Source organism: Oncorhynchus masou, chromosome 24 (genome assembly GCF_036934945.1).
Source record: "Oncorhynchus masou masou isolate Uvic2021 chromosome 24, UVic_Omas_1.1, whole genome shotgun sequence".
NCBI lineage: Eukaryota > Metazoa > Chordata > Actinopteri > Salmoniformes > Salmonidae > Oncorhynchus > Oncorhynchus masou.
The window spans coordinates 118,659,645-118,673,464 of record NC_088235.1 but is presented as its reverse complement, the minus strand read 5'-3'; the positions used below and the strand labels follow the sequence as shown (position 1 = coordinate 118,673,464).

At 42.1% G+C, this 13,820-nt stretch overlaps 1 protein-coding gene across 1 annotated transcript in view; it reads right to left on the bottom strand.

The window, feature by feature from the left end:
• LOC135511530 (uncharacterized) overlaps nucleotides 1–6,351 on the bottom strand; it is a 69,364-nt gene extending 63,013 nt beyond the window's left edge. The window contains exons 1-2 of the mRNA XM_064933021.1: nucleotides 6,277–6,351; nucleotides 5,719–5,909 (exon numbers count right to left, since the gene is read on the bottom strand). Coding sequence (XP_064789093.1) covers nucleotides 5,719–5,909; nucleotides 6,277–6,351 — 266 coding nt within the window. The remainder of the gene's footprint in view (nucleotides 1–5,718; nucleotides 5,910–6,276) is intronic.
• Nucleotides 6,352–13,820: the final 7,469 nt, after the last annotated feature.

Below are 13,820 nucleotides of genomic sequence, written 5' to 3'. Positions count from 1 at the left end.
AACCCAATAGTTTATTAGGACCAAGACACCTCCTAACCCAATAGTTTATTCGGACCAAGACACCTCCTAACCCATTAGTTTATTAGGACCAAGACACCTCCTAACCCAATAGTTTATTCGGACCAAGACATCTCCTAACCCATTAGATTATTAGGACCAAGACACCTTCTAACTGAATAGTTTATTGGGACTAAGACAACTCCTAACCCAATAGTTTATTAGGACAGAGACACCTTCTAACCCAATAGTTTATTAGGACCAAGACACTTCCTAACCCAATAGTTTATTAGGACTAAGACACCTCCTAACCCAATAGTTTATTAGGACCAAGACACCTCCTAACCCAATAGTTTAGGACTAAGACACCACTAACCCAATAGTTTAGGACCAAGACACCTCCTAGTTTATCATTTAGACAAAACACCTCCTTACCCAATAGTTTTTAGGACCAAGACACCTCCTAACCCAATAGTTTATTTGGACCAAGACACCTCATAACCCAATAGTTTATTAGGACAGAGACACCTTCTAACCCAATAGTTTATTAGGACCAAGACACTTCCTAACCCAATAGTTTATTAGGACTAAGACACCTCCTAACACAATAGTTTATTAGGACCAAGACACCTCCTAACCCAATAGTTTAGGACTAAGACACCCCTAACCAAATAGTTTATTAGGACCAAGACACCTCCTAACCCAATAGTTTAGGACTAAGACACCTCCTAACCCAATAGTTTAGGACTAAGACACCTCCTAGTTTATTATTTAGACAAAACACCTCCTAACCCAATAGTTTTAGGACCAAGACACCTCCTAACCCAATAGTTTATTAGGACCAAGACACCACCTAGTTTATCATAGACAAAACACCTCCTTACCCAATAATTTATTAGGACCAAGACACCACCTAGTTTATCATTTAGACAAAACACCTCCTTACCCAATAGTTTTAGGACTAAGACACCTCCTAACCCAATAGTTTATTAGGACCAAGACACCTCCTAGTTTATTATTTAGACAAAGACACCTCCTTACCCAATAATTTATTAGGACCAAGACAACTCCTAACCCATTAGTTTATTAGGACCAAGACACCTTCTAACCGAATAGTTTATTGGGACTAAGACACCTCCTAACCCAATAGTTTATTAGGACAGAGACACCTTCTAACCCAATAGTTTATTAGGACCAAGACACCTCCAAACCCAATAGTTTATTAGGACCAAGACACCTCCTAACCCAATAGTTTATTAGGTCCAAGACACCTCCTAACCCAATAGTTTATTCGGACCAAGACACCTTCTAACCCAATAGTTTATTAGGACTAAGACACCTCCTAACCCAATAGTTTATTAGGACCAAGACACCACCTAACTCAATAGTTTAGGACTAAGACACCCCTAACCCAATAGTTTAGGACCAAGACACCTCCTAGTTTATCATTTAGACAAAACACCTCCTTACCCAATAGTTTTTAGGACCAAGACACCTCCTAACCAAATAGTTTATTTGGACCAAGACACCTCCTTACCCAATAGTTTATTAGGACAGAGACACCTTCTAACCCAATAGTTTATTAGGACCAATACACTTCCTAACCCAATAGTTTTTAGGACCAAGACACCTCCTAACCAAATAGTTTATTTGGACCAAGACACCTCCTAACCCAATAGTTTAGGACTAAGACACCCCTAACCCAATAGTTTAGGACCAATACACCTCCTAGTTTATCATTTAGACAAAACACCTCCTTACCCAATAGTTTTAGGACCAAGACACCACCTAACCCAATAGTTTATTTGGACCAAGACACCTCCTTACCCAATAATTTATTGGGACTAAGACACCTCCTAACCCAATAGTTTATTAGGACAGAGACACCTCCTAACCTAATAGTTTATTAGGGCCAAGACACCTCCAAACCCAATAGTTTATTAGGACCAAGACACCTCCTAACCCAATAGTTTATTAGGACCAAGACACCTCCGTACCCAATAGTTTATTAGGACCAAGACACCTCCTAACCCAATAGTTTATTAGGACCAAGACACCTCCTAACCCAATAGTTTATTAGGACCAAGACACCTCCTAACCCAATAGTTTATTAGGACCAAGACACCTTCTAACCCAATAGTTTATTAGGACTAAGACACCTCCTAACCCAATAGTTTATTATGACGAAGACACCTCCTAACCCAATAGTTTAGGACTAAGACACCTCCTAGTTTATTATTTAGACAAAACACCTCCTTACCCAATAATTTATTAGGACCAAGACACCACCTAGTTTATCATTTAGACAAAACACCTCCTTACCCAATAGTTTTAGGACCAAGACACCACCTAACCCAATAGTTTATTTGGACCAAGACACCTCCTTACCCAATAATTTATTGGGACTAAGACACCTCCTAACCCAATAGTTTATTAGGACCAAGACACCTCCTAGTTTATTATTTAGACAAAGACACCCCCTTTCCCAATAATTTATTAGGACCAAGACAACTCCTAACCCAATAGTTTTAGGACCAAGACACCTCCTAACCTAATAGTTTATTAGGGCCAAGACACCTTCTAACCCAATAGTTTAGGACTAAGACACCTCCTAACCTAATAGTTTATTAGGACAGAGACACCTTCTAACCCAATAGTTTATTAGGACTAAGACACCTCCTTACCCAATAATTTATTAGGACCAAGACACCTCCTTACCCAATAATTTATTGGAACAAAGACCCCTCCTTACCCAATAGTTTATTAGGGCCAAGACACCTCCTAACCCAATAGTTTATTAGGACCAAGACACCTCCTAACCCAATAGTTTATTAGGACCAAGACACCTCCTAACCCAATAGTTTAGGACTAAGACACCTCCTAACCCAATAGTTTAGGACTAAGACACCTCCTAGTTTATTATTTAGACAAAACACCTCCTAACCCAATAGTTTTAGGACCAAGACACCTCCTTGCCCAATAATTTATTGGGACTAAGACACCTCCTTACCCAATAATTTATTGGAACAAAGACCCCTCCTTACCCAATAATTTATTAGGGCCAAGACACCTCCTAACCCAATAGTTTATTAGGACCAAGACACCTCCTAACCCAATAGTTTAGGACTAAGACACCTCCTAACCCAATAGTTTAGGACTAAGACACCTCCTAACCCAATAGTTTATTAGGACCAAGACACCACCTAACTCAATAGTTTAGGACTAAGACACCCCTAACCCAATAGTTTAGGACCAAGACACCTCCTAGTTTATCATTTAGACAAAACACCTCCTTACCCAATAGTTTTTAGGACCAAGACACCTCCTAACCAAATAGTTTATTTGGACCAAGACACCTCCTTACCCAATAGTTTATTAGGACAGAGACACCTTCTAACCCAATAGTTTATTAGGACCAATACACTTCCTAACCCAATAGTTTTTAGGACCAAGACACCTCCTAACCAAATAGTTTATTTGGACCAAGACACCTCCTAACCCAATAGTTTAGGACTAAGACACCCCTAACCCAATAGTTTAGGACCAATACACCTCCTAGTTTATCATTTAGACAAAACACCTCCTTACCCAATAGTTTTAGGACCAAGACACCACCTAACCCAATAGTTTATTTGGACCAAGACACCTCCTTACCCAATAATTTATTGGGACTAAGACACCTCCTAACCCAATAGTTTATTAGGACCAAGACACCTCCAAACCCAATAGTTTATTAGGACCAAGACACCTCCTAACCCAATAGTTTATTAGGACCAAGACACCTCCGTACCCAATAGTTTATTAGGACCAAGACACCTCCTAACCCAATAGTTTATTAGGACCAAGACACCTCCTAACCCAATAGTTTATTAGGACCAAGACACCTCCTAACCCAATAGTTTATTAGGACTAAGACACCTCCTAACCCAATAGTTTATTAGGACCAAGACACCTCCTAACCCAATAGTTTATTAGGACCAAGACACCTCCTAACCCAATAGTTTATTAGGACCAAGACACCTCCTAACCCAATAGTTTATTAGGACCAAGACACCTTCTAACCCAATAGTTTATTAGGACTAAGACACCTCCTAACCCAATAGTTTATTATGACGAAGACACCTCCTAACCCAATAGTTTAGGACTAAGACACCTCCTAGTTTATTATTTAGACAAAACACCTCCTTACCCAATAATTTATTAGGACCAAGACACCACCTAGTTTATCATTTAGACAAAACACCTCCTTACCCAATAATTTATTAGGACCAAGACACCACCTAGTTTATCATTTAGACAAAACACCTCCTTACCCAATAGTTTTAGGACCAAGACACCACCTAACCCAATAGTTTATTTGGACCAAGACACCTCCTTACCCAATAATTTATTGGGACTAAGACACCTCCTAACCCAATAGTTTATTAGGACCAAGACACCTCCTAGTTTATTATTTAGACAAAGACACCCCCTTTCCCAATAATTTATTAGGACCAAGACAACTCCTAACCCAATAGTTTTAGGACCAAGACACCTCCTAACCTAATAGTTTATTAGGGCCAAGACACCTTCTAACCCAATAGTTTAGGACTAAGACACCTCCTAACCTAATAGTTTATTAGGACAGAGACACCTCCTAACCCATTAGTTTATTAGGACTAAGACACCTCCTTACCCAATAATTTATTAGGACCAAGACACCTCCTTACCCAATAATTTATTGGGACTAAGACACCTTCTAACCCAATAGTTTATTAGGACTAAGACACCTCCTTACCCAATAATTTATTAGGACCAAGACACCTCCTTACCCAATAATTTATTGGAACAAAGACCCCTCCTTACCCAATAGTTTATTAGGGCCAAGACACCTCCTAACCCAATAGTTTATTAGGACCAAGACACCTCCTAACCCAATAGTTTATTAGGACCAAGACACCTCCTAACCCAATAGTTTAGGACTAAGACACCTCCTAACCCAATAGTTTAGGACTAAGACACCTCCTAGTTTATTATTTAGACAAAACACCTCCTAACCCAATAGTTTTAGGACCAAGACACCTCCTTGCCCAATAATTTATTGGGACTAAGACACCTCCTTACCCAATAATTTATTAGGACCAAGACACCTCCTTACCCAATAATTTATTGGAACAAAGACCCCTCCTTACCCAATAATTTATTAGGGCCAAGACACCTCCTAACCCAATAGTTTATTAGGACCAAGACACCTCCTAACCCAATAGTTTAGGACTAAGACACCTCCTAACCCAATAGTTTAGGACTAAGACACCTCCTAACCCAATAGTTTAGGACTAAGACACCTCCTAACCCAATAGTTTAGGACTAAGACACCTCCTAGTTTATTATTTAGACAAAACACCTCCTAACCCAATAGTTTTAGGACCAAGACACCTAGTTTATCATTTAGACAAAACACCTAACCCAATAGTTTTAGGACCAAGACACCACCTAACCCAATAGTTTATTTGGACCAAGACACCTCCTTACCCAATAGTTTATTGGGACTAAGACACCTCCTTACCCAATAATTTATTGGGACTAAGACACCTCCTAACCCAATAGTTTATTGGGACTAAGACACCTCCTACTACTCTAAACCTATAGACACCTCCTACTCTAACCCAATAATTTTGTTCTAATTATGCCGTAGTTTGTTCCTCTTACCCAAAGTCAATGGTTTACTCGGACTAATTCTACCGTAATTTGTTGTGCAGAAACTCTTGCTCCACGTTGATGTCAGTGGTGGTCTTGTGTTTGGAGATGGGGGTCCTGCGAGCGTTGGGGAACTCAAAGTCCCAGTCACAGTTGACAGTCAGAGGCAGGACCAGGTCTGGCTTCCTGCAGGAGGCACAGCAGCATCGGGGGGCATGGCTCAGCAGACGACTCTTCTGGAGAATTTAACAGGTTCACAACAAATTTACTTCCAGATGCATGAAGGGGGGAAATGTAAAGTTTAGCTATGTACTATTTGGGGTTGATATACATTAAACATGTTGTGGAGCATGTACTGTGTTCCTTATGAGAATATATTACTAACCATAGTCAATAATATAAATATATTTATTATAAGATTCAGATCAATTTAACTAGTGTGTTAAGATGAGTTGAAATAGCTAAAACCTTCATTGATGGAACAACAAACCAACCTCCTGTAATGCCAGTGAATAAATCCAACATAATAAGTAAATAGTAACAAGAACGTTGGCTTGATAGCTGACTAAATAAAGGTTAGGGCTAAGCTAGTCAACTACTTGCCCTTGCATGCCCATCCAGGACTTTCTTGGAGTGGTTGTCCAAGACATTAAATGAGGCAAGAAGTCTGGTTGTCATCTTTAGACACTGAAATTACATCAGAAATACATTAGCAACATAGCTATATAACGTTATACTGTTCGTTGAGCTACTTCACTGCCAACAGTGGCAGCTAGTTGGACACATCTTTGAACTTAAAATACCTAGCTAACTACCGTTTATGACACTGGTAATAGCCTGCTAACAGGCTACACAGCCTTGACATTATAGTTCGTCTCCGTCAGCAAGCCAACTACCATCTTTCCAGCTCGCCAGACAAACTACTATTGACCGTTACCATAGCAACACACAAACAGGAGCCAATTGGGGAGACAGAAACTAGATGTGTAGTGGTAGAACAGCGCCCTCCTACGGTTCAGTATAAGTTTACAACGTTTCAATGCTATGGAACCCCGTTTGGGTCTTACGTGTAAAAAAATATATATATATATACTACTATGCTTTACAAAAAAATATAAACGCAGCATGTAGTGGTGGTCCCATTTTTCATGAGCTGAAATAAAATATCAAAGATATGTTCCATATGCATAAAAAGCTTATTTCTCTCTACATCCCTGGTCATGAGCATTTCATCTTTGCCAAGATTTAATTTTTTTTTATTTCACCTTTATTTAACCAGGTAGGCTAGTTGAGAACAAGTTCTCATTTGCAACTTCGACCTGGCCAAGATAAAGCATAGCAGTGTGAACAGACAACACAGAGTTACACATGGAGTAAACAATTACCAAGTCAATAACACAGTAGAAAAAAAGAGTCTATATACATTGTGTGCAAAAGGCATGAGGAGGTAGGCAAATAATTACAATTTTGCAGATTAACACTGGAGTGATAAATGATCAATGGTCATGTACAGGTAGAGATATTGGTGTGCAAAAAAGCAGAAACGTAAATAAATATAAACAGTATGGGGATGAGGTAGGTAAAATTGGGTGGGCTATTTACCGATAGACTATGTCCACCTGCAGCGATCGGTTAGCTGCTCAGATAGCAGATGTTTGAAGTTGGTGAGGGAGATAAAAGTCTCCAACTTCAGCGATTTTTGCAATTCGTTCCAGTCACAGGCAGCAGAGAACTGGAACGAAAGGCGTCCAAATGAGGTGTTGGCTTTAGGGATGATCAGTGAGATACACCTGCTGGAGCGCGTGCTACGGGTGGGTGTTGCCACCGTGACCAGTGAACTGAGATAAGGCGGAGCTTTACCTAGCATGGACTTGTAGATGACCTGGAGCCAGTGGGTCTGGCGACGAATATGTAGCGAGGGCCAGCCGACTTGAGCATATAGGTCGCAGTGGTGGGTGGTATAAGGTGCTTTAGTAACAAAAAGGATGGCACTGTGAAACTGCATCCAGTTTGCTGAGTAGTGTTGGAAGCTATTTTGTAGATGACATCGCCGAAGTCGAGCATCGGTAGGATAGTCAGTTTTACTATGGTAAGTTTGGCGGCGTGAGTGAGGGAGGCTTTGTTGCGGAATAGAAAGCCAACTCTAGATTTGATTTTAGATTGGAGATGTTTGACATGGTGTCTGGCTAGACTGTAAACTTTCCTTCCAGACTCAAGGTACTTATAGATGTCCACATATTCTAGGTCGGAACCATCCAGGGTGGTGATGCTAGTCGGGCGTGCGGGTGCAGGCAGCGAACGGTTGAAAAGCATGCATTTGGTTTTACTAGCGTTTAAGAGCAGTTGGAGGCCACGGAAGGAGTGCTGTATGGCATTGAAGCTCGTTTGGAGGTTAGATAGCACAGTGTCCAAGGACGGGCCGGAAGTATACAGGATGGTGTCGTCTGCGTAGAGGTGGGTCAGGGAATCGCCCGCAGCAAGAGCAACATCATTGATATATATACAGAGAAAAGAGTCGGCCTGAGAATTGAACCCTGTGGCACCCCCATAGAGACTGCCAGAGGACTGGACAACATGCCCTCCGATTTGACACACTGAACTCTGTCTGCAAAGTAGTTGGTGAACCAGGCAAGGCAGTCATCAGAAAAACCGAGGCTACTGAGTCTGCCGATAAGAATATGGTGATTGACAGAGTCGAATTCTTGGCAGGTCGATGAAGACGGCTGCACAGTACTTGTCTTTTATCGATGGCGGTTATGATATCGATTAGGACCTTGAGTGTGGCTGAGGTGCACCCGTGACCGGCTTGGAAACCAGATTGCACAGCGGAGAAGGTACAGTGGGATTCGAGATGGTCAGTGACCTGTTTGTTGACTTGGCTTTCGAAGATCTTCAATAGGCAGGGCAGGATGGATATACGTCTGTAACAGTTTGGGTCCAAGGTATCTCCCCCTTTGAAGAGGGGGATGACTGCGGCAGCTTTCCAATCCTTGGGGATCTCAGACAATATGAAAGAGAGGTTGCACAGGCTGGTAATAGGGGTTGCGACAATGGCGGCGGATAGTTTCAGAAATAGAGGGTCCAGATTGTCAAGCCCAGCTGATTTGTATGGGTCCAGGTTTTGCAGTTCTTTCAGAACATCTGCTATCTGGATTTGGGTAAAGGATAACCTGGAGATGCTTGGGCGAGTAGCTGCGGGGGGGCTGTTGGAGTAGCCAGGAGGAAGGCATGGCCAGCCGTTGAGAAATGCTTGTTGAAGTTTTCGATAATCATGGATTTATCGTGGTGACCGTGTTACCTAGCCTCAGTGCAGTGGGCAGCTGGGAGGAGGTGCTCTTGTTCTCCATGGACTTCACAGTGTCCCAGAACTTTTTGGAGTTAGAGCTACAGGATGCAAATCTCTGCCTGAAGAAGCTGGCTTTTGCTTTCCTGAATGACTGTGTGTATTGGTTCCTGACTTCCCTGAACAGTTGCATATCGTGGGGACTATTCGATGCTATTGCAGTCCGCCACAGGATGTTTTTGTCCTGGTCGAGGGCAGTCAGGTCTGGAGTGAACCAAGGGCGACATCTGTTCTTAGTTCTGCATTTTTTTTGAACGGAGCATGCTTTTCTAAAATGGTGAGGAAGTTACTTTTAAAGAATGACCAGGCATCCTCAACTGACGGGATGAGATAATTCATCCACCTGACAGGTATGGCATATGAATAATTTGAAAACAGCATGATCATTACACAGGTGCACCTTTTGCTGGGGATAATAAAAAGGTCTACAATGTGCAGTTGTCTCACACAACACAATGCCACAGATATGTAAAGAGTTGAGGGAGCATGCAATTGGCATGCTGACTGCAGGAATGTCCATCAGAGCTGTTGGCAGAGAATTGAATGTCAACTTCTCTACCATAAGCCTCCTCCAACATCATTTTAGAAATTTGGCCAGTACATCCAACCAGTCTCACAACCGCAGACCACGTAAACCACGCCATCTGATGACCTCCATATCCGGCTTCTTCAACTGCGGGATCGTCTGAGACCAGCCACCCAGACAGCTGATGAAACTGGAGTATTTCTGTCTGTAATATAAAGCCCCTCTGTGGGGGGGGGGGGGGGGGGGGGGAATCGTTCTGATTGGCTGGGCCTGGCTCCCAAGTGGGTGGACCTATGCCATCCCATGGCTGTGCCCATTCCCGGTCATGTGAAATTCATAGATTTGGGTCTAAAGAATTTATTTCAATTGACTGATTTCCTTATGAATTGTAATTCAGTAAAACCGTTCAAATTGTTGCATTTACAACTCACACCTACACACACTGGTGGAAAAAGTACCCGATTTTCATACTTGAGTTAATTTAAAAGTAAATGACTCAAGTAAAAGTCACCCAGTAAAATACTACTTGAGTAAAAGTCCAAATGTATTTAGCTTTAAATGTACTTCAGTATCAAAAGTAAAAAGTATAAATCATTTAACTTTTCTTATATTAAGCAAACCAGATGACACAATTCTATTGTTTATTTATGGATAGCCAGGGGCACAATTCAACAATCAGACATAATTTACAAATGAAGCATTTGTGTTTAGTGAGTCTGCCAGATCAGAGGCAGTAGGGATGACCAGGGATGTTCTCATGATAAGTGCTTGAATTAGACAATGTTCCTGTCCTGCTAAGCATTTAAAATGTAACGAGTACTTTTGGGTGTCTGGGGAAAATATAAAGAGTAAAAAAATACCTTATTTTCTTTAGGAAGTAAGTTGTCTAAGAAATAAATAGTAAAGTACAGATAACCCAAAAAAGACTTAAGTACTTTAAACCACTTGTGTATCAATCTGATTGTTATACACCTGAGCACAACTGTGGCTCCTTCCACCTTCAAAGAATAGGCAAGAGGACCAACCATGGAGAATAGTAAGACACTCCATTGTTTCTATGTACACTGCATATACAAAAGTATGTGGACACTCCTTCAAATTAGTGGATTTGGCTATTCCAGACACACCCGTTGCTAACAGATGTATGAAATCCAGGGCACAGCCATGCAATCTAAATAGAAAAACATTGGAAGTAGAATGGCCTAACTGAAAAGCTTAGTGACTTTCGACTTTCAACCGTCATAGGATGCCACCTTTCGAACAAGTCAGTTTAAAAAATCATCTGTCCTCAGTTACAACACTCACTACCAAGTTTCAAACTGCCTCTGGAAGCAACATCAGCACAATAAATGTTCGTTGGGAGCTTCCTGCAATGGGTTTCCATGGCCAAGCAGCCGCACACAAGACTAAGATCACCATACGCAATGCCAAAGGTCGGCTGGAGTGGTGTAAAGCTCACCAGCATTGGACTCTGGAGCAGCGGAAACACGTTCTCTGAAGTGGAGTCATGCTTATAATAATAATAATAATAATAATATCCCATTTAGCAGACGCTTTTGTCCAAAGCGACTTACAAGTCGGCTGGGGCCACTACTTTTGCATATGGGTGGCCCCAGTGGGAAACGAACCCACGACGCTTTGCATTGCAAGCGCCATGCTCTACCGACTGAGCCACACAGGACCATCCGGCAGTCCGACGGACGAATCTGGGTTTGGTGGATGCCAGGAGAACACTACCTGCCCCAATGCATAGTGCCAACTAATGTTTAGTGGAGGGGGAATAATGGTCTGGAGCTGTTTTCCGTGGTTCAGACTAGGCCCCTTAGTTCCAGTGAAGGGAAATCTTAAATCTTCAGCATACAATGACATTCTAGACTATTCTGTGCTCCCAACGTTGTGGAAACAGTTTGGGGAAGGCCCTTCCCTGTTTCAGCATGACAATGTTCCTGTGCACAAGGCAAGGTCCATACAGTAATGGTTTGTCGATATCGGTGTTGAAGAAATTGACTGGCCTGCACAGAGCCCTGACCTCAACCCCATCAAACACCTTTGGGAGGAATTGGAATGCCAACTGTGAGCCAGGTCTAATCGCCTTTCCTCACGAATGCTCTTGTGGCTGAATGGAAGCAAGTCCCTGCAGCAATGTTCCAACATCTAGTGGAAAGCCTTCCCAGAAGAGTGGATGCTGTTATTTCAGCAAAGGGGTGACCAACTCCATATTAATACCCATGATTTTGGAATAAAATGTTTGAGAAGGTGACCACATACTTTTGGTCATGTAGTGTATGTAACTACGTTATATTGTGTCTGTGCATGTTTTTCAGCATAAAGTACTCTGCAGCCACTCAGTGTGGACACCAGGTGAGGCAACACACAGATTCCTGTTGAACACTCTTCAACGACCTAGATTGACTTCATCACTACTAGCTGCTGCTTTGGCAGGAACTAATGGGGATCCATAATAAACCCCAGGAAGAGTAGCTGTTGCCTTGGCAGGAACTAATGGGGATCTATAATAAATACAAATACCTGAATCACACCTTTATTTGCCAAGGTAGAGTACATGATCAGTGAATATATTCAATGTACAGGCTACAACAGGCCTGGGCAATTATTTTCCATGGAGGGCCACAAGATCCAAGGTGGAGTACCAGTGAAGACGTGTTTTGTTTATGTCTCATGTACTTTTGTATTTTTTTTAAATTGTTTATAAAATATATATATATAAAACCAAATGCATGCTTTTCAACCGATCGCTGCCTGCACCCGCATGCCCGACGAGCATCACCACCCTGGATGGTTCCGACCTTGAATATGTGGACACCTATAAGTACCTAGGTGTCTGGCTAGACTAAACTCTCCTTCCAGACTCATATCAAACATCTCCAATTGAAAATCAAATCAAGAGTCGGCTTTCTATTCCGCAACAAAGCCTCCTTCACTCACGCCGCCAAACTTGCCCTAGTAAAACTGACTATCCTACCGATCCTCGACTTCGGCGATGTCATCTACAAAATTGCCTCCAACACTCTACTCAGCAAACTGGATGCAGTTTATCACAGTGCCATCCGTTTTGTCACTAAAGCACCTTATACCACCCACCACTGCGACTTGTATGCTCTAGTCGGCTGGCCCTCGCTACATATTCGTCGCCAGACCCACTGGCTCCAGGTCATCTACAAGTCCATGCTAGGTAAAGCTCCGCCTTATCTCAGTTCACTGGTCACGATGGCAACACCCATCCGTAGCACGCGCTCCAGCAGGTGTATCTCACTGATCATCCCTAAAGCCAACACCTCATTTGGCCGCCTTTCGTTCCAATACTCTGCTGCCTGTGACTGGAACGAATTGCAAAAATCCCTGAAGTTGGAGACTTTTATCTCCCTCACCAACTTCAAACATGTGCTATCTGAGCAGCTAACCGATCGCTGCAGCTGTACATAGTCTATTGGTAAATAGCCCACACATTTTCACCTACCTCATCCCCACTATTTTTATTTATTTACTTTTCTGCTCTTTTGCACACCAGTATCTCTACCTGTACATGACCATCTGATCATTTATCACTCCAGTGCTAATCTGCAAAATTGTAATTATTCGCCTACCTCCTCATGCCTTTTGCACACAATGTGTATAGACTCTTTTTTTCCCTTCTGTGTTATTGACTTGTTAATTGTTTACTCCATGTGTAACTCTGTGTTGTCTGTTCACACTGCTAAGCTTTATCTTGGCCAGGTCGCAGTTGCAAATGAGAACTTGTTCTCAACTAGCCTACCTGGTTAAATAAAGGTGAAATAAATATAAATATAAATATATATATATATAATACATTTCAATTTCATTTTCACTCTCTTTTCGATTTTTAATTTGATTATACCTTCCGGTAACCTGCCTCACCCAATGTGATTCGGAATCGCTATTATTTTTTATTTTAGAACACATTCAAGAACCTCCAGAAGCTAACCAGCTAATTAGCTATTCAGTCATTGTTAGCCACTGCTAGCAGCTTTTACCTTCTGCACAGATACCAGCCCTGTTCTTAGCCTGGATAATACTTGCCAGTCTACCAGTATCGGACTGTCTCTCCACAACAACGCCGGATTCCTGCCGTAATCCCTGGACCACTACTTCTGATCTTCACAGCTAGCTTGCAGCTAGCGAGCTCACCGTGGCACCCTGTACCGAAGCTATCCCTGAGGCCCACCTCCCGGCCTACTCAGCTGTTCAGCCGAACCCCACTCATACACGACTAGAGCCCAATACTCCACCGGATCCTTG